Source organism: Gorilla gorilla, chromosome 13, assembly GCF_029281585.2.
Source record: "Gorilla gorilla gorilla isolate KB3781 chromosome 13, NHGRI_mGorGor1-v2.1_pri, whole genome shotgun sequence".
Taxonomy (NCBI): Eukaryota; Metazoa; Chordata; class Mammalia; order Primates; family Hominidae; genus Gorilla; species Gorilla gorilla.
Window position 1 is genome coordinate 125113185 of NC_073237.2, and position 14328 is coordinate 125127512.

The 14328-nt window shown below is 52.6% G+C and overlaps 1 protein-coding gene across 6 annotated transcripts in view; it reads right to left on the bottom strand.

Moving 5' to 3' along the window:
* Positions 1-4085: 4085 nt before the first annotated feature.
* ZER1 (zyg-11 related cell cycle regulator) overlaps positions 4086-14328 on the bottom strand; it is a 41438-nt gene continuing 31195 nt past the window's right edge. For all 6 annotated transcript variants that reach the window (XM_019033174.4, XM_004048702.5, XM_019033175.4 and 3 more), the window contains exons 13-16: positions 13511-13699; positions 9273-9370; positions 7734-7836; positions 4086-5695 (exon numbers count right to left, since the gene is read on the bottom strand). In XM_019033174.4, the coding sequence (XP_018888719.1) occupies positions 5638-5695; positions 7734-7836; positions 9273-9370; positions 13511-13699 (448 nt within the window). In that variant the 3' untranslated portion in view covers positions 4086-5637. The remainder of the gene's footprint in view (positions 5696-7733; positions 7837-9272; positions 9371-13510; positions 13700-14328) is intronic.

A 14328-nucleotide genomic window follows, 5' to 3' on the forward strand; every position in this document is an offset into this window, starting at 1 on the left:
CCAGGCTGGTCTCGAATTCCTGACTTCAAGTGATCTGCCTAACTCAGCCTCCCAAAGTGCTGGGATTACAGGTGTGAGCCACCATGCCTGGCCCCAATTCCCACCTTTGACTAGCCTGAGTAGATGTTTGAGTTGGGTGTCTGTCATTTGCAGCTCAGTCTTGACTACTGCACTGGGTGCAGGATCTGATGTGCTCAGTGGGGACATCCAGCACATTATCCACTCAGCACATAATTCTGAAGCTTCCGTGGGTTAGGCACTGTGCTAGTATCAAACATCCCAACACTAGTTCAAATAGTAAGGACAGATTTTAATTAACAATATACTACTGATAGGGCGGAGAGCCCAGTGTGAACCAACTGAAACTTCTGTTTGTGCAGAGGTGACTGATGTTTTTTGTGGTTTTGGTTTTCTGCTTTCTTGAGATGGGGTCTCGCTATGGCCTCAAACTCCTGACCTGAGGCAATCTTCCCCCTCAGCCTCCATAGTAGCTGGGACTGCAGGCGTGCTCCACCATGTCTGGCTTAAAGGGAGAATGAGGGAGTGGAGGGAAATGGTGAGGGCTTCAGCAGAATAAGGGAAATGAAAAATTCCAAAGGGTTGGTCATGGTAAATGTGATTAGGCAGCTCCGTGTGCTCGCTGGCAATGGTGAAAGTTAGGACTCTGTTCTCCTGCAGAGACTGGGAGACAGAGGCTCCATCCTTCCTGATATTACATTTCAATAGAATGGCCTTCAGGTCCTTGAAAAAGACACTTCTGAGTTGTAGGAGATACACACTCATCTCAAATGGACAGAGGAAGGATCACAATTGTAAGTTCCCATCCCACCACACTTTTTTTTTTTTTTTTTTGAGACAGAGTTTCGCTCTTGTTGCCCAGGCTGGAATGCAATGGCGGGATCTCGGCTCACTGCAACCTCTGCCTCCCAGGTTCAAGCGATTCTCCTGCCTCAGCCTCCCAAGTAGCTGGGATTACAGGCAGCCGCCACCATGCCCAGCGAATTTTGTATTTTTAGTAGAGATGGGGATTCTCCATGTTGGTCAGGCTGGTCTCGAACTCCCGACCTCAGATGACCCGCCCGCCTTGGCCTCCCAGAGTGCTGGGATTACAGGCGTCAGCCACTGCGCCCAGCACTTTTTTTTTTTTTGAGAGGGAGTTTCATACTGTTTCCCTGGTGTGATCTGAGGCTCACTGCAACCTCCGCCTCCTGGGTTCAAGCAATTCTCCTGCCTTAGCTTCCAAAGTAGCTGGGATTACAGGCACGTGCCACCACGTCTGGCTAATTTTTTAAAAATTCTTAGTAGATACAGGATTTCACCATGTTGGCCAGGGTGGCCTTGAACTCCTTGCCTTGTGATCCGCCTGCCTTGGCCTCCCAAAGTGCTGGGATTACAAGCGTGAACCACTGTGCCCGGCCAGAGGTCACATTTCTTAGGGAGACCCAGTAAAATGGCTTTATGGTTTAGACATCAGTCTACTTTTGGAGAGGTAGGTCATGTTTGAAGGTGCTGAGCGGCAAAATTAGTTTCTTTTTTTTTCTCTCCAACTTTAATTTTAAGTTCAGGGGTACATGTGTAGGATGTGCAGGTTTGTTACATAGGTAAACATGTGCCACTGTGGTTTGCTGCACAGCTCATCCCGTCACCTAGGTTTTTGTTTTTGTTCGTTTGTTTTTGAGATGGAGTCTTGCTCTGTTGCCTGGGCTGGACTGCAATAGCACGATCTCAGCTCACTATGACCTCTGCCTCCTGGGTTCAAGTGATTCTCCTGCCGCAGCCTCCCGAGTAGCTGGGATTACAGGCGTGCGCCACCACACCCAGCTAATTTTTGTATTTTTAGTAGAGACGGGGTTTCACCATTTTGGCCAGGATAGTCTCAAACTCCTGACCTCAAGGGATCCACCCGCCCTGGCCTCCCAAAGTCCTGAGATTACAGGCTGAGCCACTGTACCCAGCCTGGCCACAGGTTTTTAAAAGGAGAGCCCTCCATGTGCCAGGTTTTGTGCTGAGCTACAGCAGAGCCTTGATGTGGCTTGTTGCTCACAGTCCAGTGGGGGAGACGAGACAAAGCAATTTCAGCCCCATGAGATAAGTAGGTGCTGTGATGGGATGAGCAGGAACTAGAGTGTTCCTGACACAGGAAATGGCAAGTATCAGGCCAACGAGCTAGAGGAGGAGCACCTGGCACATCTGAAGATCTTGTTTTCCCTCCTTTACTGTGGCAACCTTGAGGTAATAAGTCATTTCAGGCCAGGTATGGTGGCATATGCCTGTAATCTCAACACTGTGAGCAGCTGAAGTGGGAGGATTGCTTGAGCCCAGGAATTTGAGACCAACCTGGGCAACACAGTGAGACCCCATTTCTACAAAAAAAACAAAAATTAGATGTGCATGGAGGTGCACGTTTGTTGTCCCAGCTACTTGGGAGGCTGAGGTGCAAGGATTGCTTGAGCCCAGGAGGTCGAAGCCGCAGTGAGCTGTGATCGTGCCATTGCACTCAGCCTGGGCAACAGTGAGACCTTGTCTGAAAAAAATAAAAAGTAAAGTCACTTCACCTCTCTGAGCCTCAGTGTCCTTGTCTGTGAAATGGATTATTGCCAGGGTTCTGAGGAAGCGGAAGGTACATGAAGCACTTAGCCCGGGGCCTGGGACACAGAATAAGGTTCAGCAGTGTTGGCTGCTGCTGGCAGGCACTGCCCTCATTCCCTCCGAGGCACAGACGACCCACCAGGGTTCTGAGGCAAACCACTTGATGCCCTTCCTGCCCAGGTCCTGTGGGTGGCCAGTGGCAGGGGGCTCTCAGCCAGGGGAGAGAGAGGCCAGGTCCAGGCCCTGCAGTGGGTGGAGAAGAGGGGACCTCGGCTTCACAGAGGCTGTGGGAGGAGTCAGTGCTCAGCTTCCAGAAATGCTTAATTGGGTCCTGATGCCCAGGCTTAAAACCTCACATAAAAGGTAAAATCCACACACTCACGGTGGCCTATAAAGGGTGTGACCGTATCATTTCTTTTTTGTTTTTTGAGACGGAGTCTCGCTCTGTCACCCAGGCTGGAGTGCAGTGACACCATCTGTGCTCACTGCAAGCTCTGCCTCCTGGGTTCACACCATTCTCCTGCCTCAGCCTCTCAAGTAGCTAGGACTACCGGTGCCGGCCACCTAGCGCGGCACATTTTTTGGTATCTTTTAGTAGAGACGGGGTTTCACCATGTTAGCCAAGATGGTCTTGATCGCCTGACCTCGTGATCCACCTCGGCCTCCCAAAGTGCTGGGATTACAGGCGTGAGCCACCGCGCCCAGCCCACCATGTCATTTCTTATTCCAACCAGGCAGCTCTTAAGGATGACAAGGCACTGTTGATAGAGGTGTGGGGACCACAGGTGTCAGCCAGGACGGCCCTGGGCCATGCTAGAGTCTGGGCACCTCACAATTTGGCACCAGCGACTTCTTGGTCCCCTCCCACTCTACCCTTGTTCCTCACGCTGCCAGGGCCACATGGGGCTGCTTCTCTGTCCACCCTGGCGGGACCCTCTGCTGAGGATGCACTTTTCCTCAGCCCCTCGGGCCAGACCTGGGCAGCCTCCTTCTTTTCCCTGGGTTTGGCTCCACTCTGTCCTCTTGTAAGAAGCCTCCCAGACACATGGGGACATCGTGCTGGCTCCTCCCCCTCTCCCCAAAGCACTGTGGCCCAGCGGACTCCAAGCTTCCCTGACCCGCCTGCCCACTCCCATCCACTGGCAGGAGGCACCTCCTCCGCTGCCTTCTCCCTGCTGGTGGCACAGAGTTGTAACCTTCTATTTGCCATCTGTCTCCCCCATCAGGCTGAGCCATCTTAGGCAGGCACCCTGTTGGTCTGGTTGCCAGCTGTGTCCTCAGTGGGCACAGGGATGTGAAGAGAACACATAGGAAACAGGTACTCCAGCTCAGTCCCCTGCCACCTGTCCCCAGCCTGCAGCCCTTTAACCCACCAAACGCACCCCTCCCTACCACAGAACTACCTACACTGCAGCCCCCCTGCCAGGGGGGCTCAAGCCCTGCTCCAGAGCCTGGAAGCCAGGCTAGCAATCCCCTCCACAAAAAAAGACGCTCTGTTTTCCATTTTGCACAAAAATGTATTTCTGTGACATCCCAAAGTACAGACATTTCCCCAGGCCCCAGGGGGTAAAGCAATGAGGTGTGAAGTCTGCCAGGGTCTGGCCGGGGCCGCTGAGCATGGGAAGGAAGGGAGCGCCGCATGCAGCCCATCTGCCAAGCTGGGGGAACACAGGGCTGCCGCCCACTTCCCAGGGCCGGGAGGGAGAGGCTCCAGGAGAAAAAGGCCAGGTGTCTCTCCCAAAGCTGCTCACCCCTGCCGTCCTGCCTGGAGGCAGAAATGCTAGGAACACCTGAAAACAGGCCCGCGGAAGGAAAAGGGAAGAAAAAGCCATCACCCAAAGGCTGCCTCCAGGGTTAGCGCTGCTCCCCAGGCCCCTGCGCTCCACAAGTGTCCGATGAGAAGCAATGCAGTGTCCATCGATGGAGGAGCGCAAGAGAGTCGGCGCCTCTCAGGCTTCCAAGGTAAAGCCTAGGGCAGGGCGGGACCGCCAGGGAGGCCCAAGCGGCCACTGCAGGGCAGTCCGAGTGCTGGTCTGGAGGCGGCTGTGTGGCCGCTGTGGGTCAAAGGCTGGCGTGGGACCTCTGCCTCTGAGAGGCGTGGGGTCCTCTGGGCAGCGGGGCAGGCTGGGATGAGGAGGCAGGCTCAGTTCTGCTGGTGGGAGCGCCTGGGCAGTTGAGGGCTGTGGAGCGAGGAAGCAAGCCCCTGGCCCCAGAAGATGCTAGCTTCCAGGGCTAAGGGCAGGTTCTGGATGTGTTTGGCAGAAGGGGCAGTGGAATCTGCCCCCGAGTTCTGACCATCCCTGGGCTGGGGCTTTCCACAGCCTGGGACCTGGTGGGAGACTAGGAGGCAGCCTCCATAGCAGCGTGGCCTCAGGCAGGCCTGGCCGGACAGCAGCAGGGCCACTGGGTGCCCTGCTCCTAGAGGGTCTTCAGGGGCAGGGCTGCCTGGACCTCAGCCTAGGAATGGCTCACTTTCCTGCCCCAGATGGCCCACAGCCGGGAGCACCAAGGCTTTTGGGAGACCCAGTGGGGTAAGTTCTAATCCCCAAACCCCATCAGCTGTGCCCGGGAGCCGAGATGGCGTTCTCAGGCAGGGGCAGTGGGTCAGGATGCTCGATACGCTGTCCAAGGCCTGCTCCTCTCATGAAAGGAAGCCAGGCCGGGATCTGAGTTTCCTGGACAAGGACTGGACACTCACAGCGTTATAGGCATTTAGTCTGGTTGGGGTAGGAGTGTGTGTGTCAGCGATGAAGGCTGAGTGGGTTTGAGAATGGCCAAGGAAGCTGCAAGGACTCAGGAGTGTTGCTTTTGTTTTTGCACAGAAATCATACACACAAAACTTCACACTTCCTAACCAAAAAAAAAATATATATATAATATATATATATCTCACTAACGTTAAGGAAAAGCGTCGGTTGTGCAAAAGTCCCCCATGTCTCTTCACTCCGTGGGAGGCTCCCTCGGAAGGGGCCCGCCCGCTGGGCTGCTTGAGCACGCTTCCTCCCCGCCTGTGGTCCAGAGCGGTGGCGGCCATGGGGGCGGAGGCCTCTATCTAGACGTGTCCATGTTCTCCTCTTTAAAGTTACTGCAGTGCTCAATCACCTTGCTGGAGACAATGGGGGAGACAGGATTGGAGGGTGGGCTTGGGTGGGGGTGAGCCCAGCCCCTCCGAGATCATTAGGCAGCTGGGTAAACACGTGTTCGTAGTGATGGTGATGCTGACCGAATGATGTGGACAGAGGGGTTGGCAGAGTGGCTGGCATGTGCAGGGGACTCAGGGAATGGCACCTGTGGCCGTGAATGCCATCACCAGCCATCCTCCACTTCCTTCCTTTCCATGCCCCTCTTCTCCCACCCCCAGTCCCAGGGCATCTGTGGATAGGGGGTCCCCACATCAGCTCAGGCCTGACCTCCAAAACCCTTTGGAAGTTTCTTTAGCGACCTCTTCCTTCTTCATTTTCCCTGCACACTAGACCCTTCTCTTTCCAGAAGTCCACCAGTGGTCCCCAAACTGACTGCACATCAGATTCCCCCAGAGGCCCGGATCCAGTGGCAGGTCCAGGGTCGGGCAGGGGCAGCTGTGCTCGCACAAGGGCCCCCACTACCCTGTGGCAGCCAGGGCTCAGCACTCCAGCTCAGATTTCGAGTCTCGCCCCCCCCAGCCTGACCCCTGCCACCCATCACTGTTGGTTGTCACCTTGGACCCCGGACAGCTTGCCCATTCAACACCAAGCCTGTGGTTTGGGGGCTTCACTGCAGCCTCTGTGTGTTAAAGGGATGCCCCAATACCTTTTAGGAAGCAAATACCCAGAGTGGGAGAGAGGTCAGTGGACAGGCCGAGGGCCTTCTCCTAAGCATTGTCCAGGGTCATTTACTCCTTGCTGTCAGACAGGCCAGTGCCTCAGATTCCCATCACAGGCCTTGGAGAAATGTTCAAAGTGACTGTGGTAGGTAACTGGTCAGTCTTACCCAGTGCTTCTCAAATTTCCTGGGAATCCTTGTTAACCATGAAAATTCCAGGGCCACCTCCCACCTCCCAGATGTACTGGAAAAGAAAACCTAGGGGTGGGCCCCGTCCATTTATTTTTAAATTTTATTATTTTTTTGAGACAGAGTCTCGCTCTGTTGACCAGGCTGGAGTGCAGTGGCACCATCTCGGCTCACTGCAACCTCTGCCTCCTGGATTCAAGTGATTCTCCTGCCTCAGCCTCCCAAGTGGCTGGGATTACAGGCATGTACCACCACGCCGAGCTAATTTTTGTATTTTTAGTAGAGACAGGGTTTTACCATGTTAGCCAGGTCTCGAACTCCTGACCTCAAGTGATGCACCCACCTCAGCCTCCCAAAGTGCTAGGATTACAGGTGTGAGCCACTTCGCCTGGCCAGTAGCGCCTTTGGCCAGATATAATAGCAGAACCAGCTGACACTTCCCTCCCCTGGCCCAGGAAGTGGCTGGCTGAGGAGCCTCTGAGTTTCAGGCCCCTCCTCCATGTGAACTTTTGCTCTATACAGAGCCATGAAAAAGTGTGCTGGGGTCAGCTTGACTGTTCTCCCTTCTAGAATGAATCCTGGAGAAAACAAGGTCGTTCGACGATTTCGACACGTCGCATCCCTGAGAGTCTCTCGTGTCCTGATCAACTTGAGAACTGGAGGCGGTGACATTTTAGATGCTGCAGTGAAAGCCACAGAGCCACGGAAGGCCGAGACTCTACCATGTTTGTGATCTTCACATTCAGCAAACTCACTCGCACTCTGCCTCATCTTATCTCTAGAATGTATTTTACCACACTGTGTCCCTTCTTTAGTGGGAATGTCTTTGGCCAAAAATAATGAATAGTTCTGACCTGACTTGCTAATACCCAGTGATAAAAGGATGGAATTTGTTGGGAATAAAAGAAAACTAAGCTTACAAATGAGGGCCCTGATGCTCCGTTCCGAGCTTGGTCATCTAATTTCCAGCCACAATGTGGTCGAGATGACATTTGGAGAGGCCCCAGGTGGACATCAATACACTGTCAACCTCCATACTCAACTCTAAGCTGTCCCTGGGAATTTCAGCCATTCCTAACCTCCAGAGGGCGCCCGCTATGCCCTTACTCCCCTAAATCAAGGTTCCAGGCAGAAACACACTGCTAGTCTCTTACCGGGCCATTTCCTTGGTCTCCTGCCGTGCGGTCGCCATCTTAATTATGTCCCTCAGAAGGGGCATCCCCCCTTCTTTGATCAGCAGAGGGCAGTACTTGTCCGCTGTGGGATAGGAGCAGACAGCAGAGGATCAGGATGGGTCTTCTTATCAGCCCGAGGCCCAGAAACCCACCCTGTCTGTCAGGACTATCCTGGTGTCGGGGGTGTGAAGGCACAGCCCTTGGTGGGGGCAGCGCTAGAAATGGGGGCAAGACGTGTGCCCAGCCCCATGGGTGGGAGTTCTGCGTCCATGTAGGGGAAGCAAGAGGTGACTCCTTGGTTTGAAGTTGCTGCATTTATTTCCAGAGCTCATTCTTTTTTTAAAAAAAAAAATTATATATATATATATATATATATATAATAGATATAATTTTTTTTTTTTGAGACAGAGTCTCACTCTGTCACCCAGGCTGGAGTGCAGTGGCACGATCTGAGCTCACTGCAACCTCTGCCTCCTGGGTTCAAACGATTCTCTTGTCTCAGCCTCCCTAGTAGCTGGGACTACAGGCACGTGCCATCAAGCCCAGCTAATTTTTGTATTTTTAGTAGAGACGGGGTTTCACTATGTTGGCCAGGGTGGTCTCAAACTCTTGGCCTCAAATGATCTGCCCGTCTCAGCCTCCCAATGTGCTAGGATTACAGGCATGAGCCACTGCACCCGGACTAATTTTTTTTTTTTTTAAGTAGAGACAGGGTTGCGCTGTGTTGCCTGTGCTGGTCTCAACCTCTTGGGCTCAAGCAATCCTCCCACCTCAGCCTCCCTAAGTGCTGGGATTACAGGCGTGAGCCACTATGCCTGGCCTCCAGCGCTCATTCTATGGAAGATGTCACCCAAACCAGTGAAACCAGTGGCTCCTAAAGATGGTGATCCTTTGAGGAATTTCTGTAAAAATATAGATTTCTAAGCCCTGTCTCTGGATATTCTTTTTCAACAAATCCAAGGACTAAGATTTATCTGTATTTTTACCAGGTGATTCTGGTGACCTGCAAGGTTGGAACCAGCTGATGGTATGTTTTTTTTTTTTTCATGCAGACAGCATGGAGACTTTTATTTTACTTCTGGAGATGGGGGTCTCACTATGTTGCCCAGGCCGGAGTGCAATGGCTATTCATAGGCATGATCATAGGTCATTGCAGCTGGAAACTCCAGACCTCAGGCAATTCTCCTGTCTCGGCCTCCTGAATAGCTGGTGTGCACCACTGAGCCCAGCAGGCATGGAGATTTTGGACTGTTCCTGCACATGGAAGCGGGAAGCATTAAGAAAGCTGTCTAGGAACTCTGCACAGGTATTTCGCCTGCCAGGCCTGCTTCTGGTGATGAGGCAGGAGTGAGCCCTTAAGCTGGGTGTCCCACAAACGCTGGAAAGTGGAGGGTTCTGCTCTGAGGCACAAAAGCTGGCAGCAGCAATTAATGCCCCCCTCCTGGACTACAAACTCCCTGAGGGCACATCTGCTTTCAGCTGGATGAGTGTCTGAACCCAGGACAAGTTGGCACTCACGGTAGACAGACACGAGGTTATACAGGGCCCAGGTTGCCCAGTGCTGGCTGACAGGAGAGATTCCCTGGGGAAGGAGGCGGAGAATTGGTTCAAATGACCTGCAGGAAAAGAAATCAAGGTCACTGTGGATGCTGAGGGTGGGGAGTGTGTCTTTTCTTGTCTGAGGTTTCCTCCCACTGGAGAATCCTAGTGACCAACCATGATAGGCTGGCAGGATGCCAGGGAGAAGGGACAGCTGGCCCTGCATCCCACTGGCAGGCTGCACAACAAGGTTCTCTTGGAGAGGATAAAGGCACAAGCACATGAGGGAGGCACAAGGGACCCAGATTAGGAGGAGCAGAAAGCTGGAGACCTCAGCAAGGAGCAGAGACCCAGCCTGTGGGGAAGAGGGGAGAGGCACCCTGGGAACAGAAGCACGTGTGACTTGTTTTTTTTTTTTTTGTTTGTTTTTTGTGAGACGGAGTTTCGCTCTGTTGCCCAGGCTGGGGTGCACTGGTGCAATCTCCACTCACTGCAACCTCTGCCTCCTGGGTTCAAGCGATTCTCCTGCCTCAGCCTCCTGAGTAACTGAGACTACAGGCGTGTGCCACCACACCCAGCTAATTTTTGCATTTTTTTTTCTTTTGAGACAGAGTCTTGCTCTGTCGCCCAGGCTGGAGTGCAGTGGCATGATCTCGGCTCACTGCAAGCTCCGCCTCCCTGGTTCACGCCATTCTCCTGCCTCAGCCTCCCGAGTAGCTGGGACTACAGGCGCCCACCACCAAACCTGGCTAATTTTTTTGTATTTTTAAGTAGAGACGGGGTTTCACCGTGTTAGCCAGGATGGTCTCGATCTCCTGACCTCGTGATCCGCCCACCTCAGCCTCCCAGAGTGCTGGGATTACAGGCGTGAGCCACCGCGCCCGGCCTAAATTTTGTATTTTTGGTAGAGACAGGGTTTCACTATGTTGGCCAGGTTGGTTTCGAACTCCTGACCTCAAGTGATCCACCTGCCTTGGCCTCCCAAAGTGCTGGGATTATAGGCGTGAACCACCATGTCCAGCCCTTTTTTCTTTTTTGAGACGGAGTCTTACTCTGTCGCCCAGGCTGGAGCGCAGTGGTGCAATCTCGGCTCACTGCAACCTCTGCCTCCTGGGTTCACGTGATTCTCCTGCCTCAGCCTCCCGAGTAGCTGGGACTACAGGTGCATGCCACCATGCCCAGCTAATTTTTGGTTAGAGCATCATTTTGCTGTTGGCCAGGCTGGTCTTGAACTCCTGACCACCCGCCTTGGCCTCCCAAAGTGCTAGGATTACAGGCATGAGCCACCATGCCTGGCCTTTTTTTTTTTTTTTTTTTTTTGAGAAAGGGTCTCGCTCTGCTGCCCAGGCTGGAGTGCAGTGGCATGATCACAGCTCACTGCAGCCTTGACCTTCCAGGCCATGCAAGTGCTCCTCCCACCTCAGTCTCCTGAGGAGCTGGGACTATAGGTGTGAGCCACCATGCCTGGCTAATTAAAAAAAAAATTTTTTTGGCCAGGTGCAATGGCTCACGCCTGTAATCCTAGCACTTTGGGAGGCTGAGGGGGGTGGATTGTCTGAGCTCAGGAGTTTGAGACCAACCTGTGCAACATAGTGAAACCCCGTCTCCACTAAAGTACAAAAAATTAGTTGAGCATGGTAACGTGCACCTGTAATCCCAGCTACTCGGGAGGCTGAGACAGGAGAATCGCTTGAACCTGGGAGGCGGAGCTTGCAGTGAGCCAAGATGACACCATTGCACTCCAGCCTGGGTGACAGTGCGAGACTCCGTCTCAAAAAAAAAAATTTTTTTTTGTAGAGGTGAGGGCTCACTATATTGCCCAGGCTGGTTTCAAACTCGTGAGCTCAAGTGATCTTCCTGCCTCGGCCTCCCAAAGTGGCTGGGATTCTAGGTGTCAGCCACCGCATCCGGCCTGTGACTGCTCTTCTGACGAGGGCCTTCTGTGGGCCAGCCTGGAGTCATGGTCCAAAAGCCTGAAACACATGTGTGCAAAACTCCTGGGCCAGCGATTCCGCTTCCTTTCTCCCCAAGAACTATAGTACTTGGCACACTGGCAACGCTACCAATGTCAGCCCGTTCCTCCCAGTATGGGTTTTCAACTGAAATGTCCATCTGTACAGGATGGCACAAAGAAAGTGACTCCGTCCTAAAATGACGAGGGAGATCCATGCCTGGTGATTGGCCAGTCAGTCATAAAACAGTAGGAATTGATGCCAGCTTGACTTAAAGTAATGACATCTGTGCATAGAAACACTGCTGAAAGGAGACACACCAAAATGTCAACAGGGGTTCTCTTTCAGGGAGTGAGATTATGAATGATTCTTGTTTTCTTCTTCTTCTTTTTTTTTTTTTTTTGAGATGGAGTATCACTCTGTTGCCCAGGCTGGAGTGCAGTGGCGAGTTCTTGGCTCACTGCAACCTCTGCCTTCCAGGTTCAAGTGATTCTCCTGCCTCAGCCTCCCAAGTAGCTGGGATTACAGGTGCCCACCACCATGCCTGGCTAATTTTTGTATTGTTAGCAGAGATGGGGTTTCACTGTGTTGGCCAGGCTGGTTTCGAACTCCTGACCTCAGGTGATCCGCCTGCCTCAGCCTCCCAAAGTGCTGGGATTACAGGTGTGAGCCACTGTGCCCGGCCCTGTTTTGTTTTCTTGTTTTTTTTATTTATTTTTATTTTTATTTTTATTTATTTATTTTTGAGACGGCGTCTCGCTCTGTCACCCAGGCTGGAGTGCAGTGGCGCGATCTTGGCTCACTGCAAGCTCCGCCTCCCAGGTTCACACCATTCTTCTGCCTCAGCCTCCCGAGTAGCTGGGACTACAGGCGCACGCCACCACGCCCGGCTAATTTTTTGTATTTTTAGTAGAGGCGGGGTTTCACTGTGTTAGCCAAGATGGTCTCGATTTCCTGACCTCATGATCCGCCCGCCTCTGCCTCCCAAAGTGCTGGGATTACAGGCGTGAGCCACCGCGCCTGACCTTCTTGTTTTTTTTAAAGAAATGGTCTCATTCTGTCCCCTAGGCTGGAGTGCAGTAGCGTGATGTTGGCTCACTACAGCCTCGATCTCCTGGGCTCAAGTGACCCTCCTGCCTCAGCCTCCCCAGTAGGTGGGACTACAGGTGTGCACCATCACACCCAGCTCATTTTTTTTTTTTTTTTTTTTTTGAGATGGAGTCTTGGTCTGTTGCCCAGGCTGGAATGCAGTGGTGCCATCTCGGTTCACTGCAACCTCTGCCTCCTGGGTTCAAGCGATTCTCCTGCCTCAGCCTCCTGAGTAGCTGGGATTACAGGTATGTGCCACCACGCCAGGTTAATTTTTGTATTTTTAGTAGAGACGGGGTTTCACCATGTTGGGCAGGCTGGTCTCGAACTCCTGACCTCGTGATCTGCCCGCCTCAGCCTCCTAAAGTGCTATGATTACAGGCGTGAACCACTGCACCCGGCCTGATTTTTTAAATTTTTAGTAAAGAGGAAGTCTCACTATGTTGCCCAAGCTGGTCTTGAAATCTTGGGCTCGGCTGGACGCGGTGGCTCATGCCTGTAATCCCAGCACTTTGGGAGGCTGACGTGGGCGGATCACGAGGTCAGGAGATCGAGACCATCCTGGCTCACACGGTGAAAACTCGTCTCTACTAAAAATACAAAAAAATTAACCGGGTGTGGTGGCGGGTGCCTGTAATCCCAGCTACTCTGAGGCTGAGGCAGGAAAATGGCGTGAACCCAGGAGGCGGAGCTTGCAGTCAGCTGAGATTGCACCACTACACTCCAGCCTGGGCGACAGAGCGAGACTCTGTCTCAAAAAAAAGAAAAAAAAGGAAATCTTGGGCTCAAGTGATCCTCCTGTCTTGGCTTCCCAAAGTGCTGGGATTATGGGCAAGAGCTATTGTGCCCGGCCCACCTGTATGGTTTTCTGTTGTGTGTCTATTTTCTCCCCACCCCTCCCCACAAATCAGTAGGTATTAGTGGTTTGCAAAAAGCAGGCTTTGGGTACATGCAGATGTTGGCATGTATGACAAATGCTCCAGGCTGCACGGATGAGATCATGCCCTTATGTATGCTCTGTGCTGTGTGCGGCTACATATCAGTGAGTGAAAGCAGAACCCTACAGAAGACCAGAAGGAAGGTGGGAGCTCTGAGCAGACCTTAATGGTATGAGCATCCTGCCCAGCACATACCCCATATTCCACACTGCATCCCCGCTCCCTGCCCTGCCCACACCTGTAATTGATGTTTCTCCGAGAGTTTATGTCCCAGCTCTGGATGGCAGCCCACATGCGTTCCTCCACCTCCTCACGCTGGGGCTCACAGACGCCCCAGGCCTCGGGTCCATCAAACATGATGTGGGAGAGGACGCCACAGGCATTGTAGGAAACCTCGATCCCATCGGCCTTGCTCTCCAACAGGTTGCTGCCAGGAGAAAGACAGAAAAATGGAGTCCCACTCCCCCAGTTTCTCTTCAGATACCAGCTGCAGGACCCCAACTTAAAACCAGAAGCAAGAGGTGCTACTTATTTCTTTATCCCATATTGTCTATATACCCAGACTACTTCTAAAGAGATTTGAGGTCATTTAAGATATAATTACAGGCTGGGCGCAGTGGCTCACGCCTGTAATCCCAGCATTTTGGGAGGCCAAGGCAGGTGGATCACGAGGTCAGGAGATCGAGACCATCCTGGCTAACATGGTGAAACCCCATCTCTACTAAAAATACAAAAAAATTAGCTGGGCGTGGTGGCGGGCGCCTGTAGTCCCAGCTACTCGGGAGGCTGAGGCAGGAGAATGGCGTGAACCCGGGAGGCAGAGCTTGCAGTGAGCCTAGATTGTGCCACTGCACTTCAGCCTGGGTGACAGAGCAAGACTCCATCTCAAAAAAAAAAAAAAAAAAAGATATAATTACAAAAGGACCACTTATGAAGGATTGAATGAATAAGAAACCACATTATCGAGGGAAAATGACATTTATAGCAAACCTAGGCTAAGAGCAGTTGTGCAACTGAGCAGACGCTAGAGCTCTGAGCATTGTGGCAGCCAAGGTA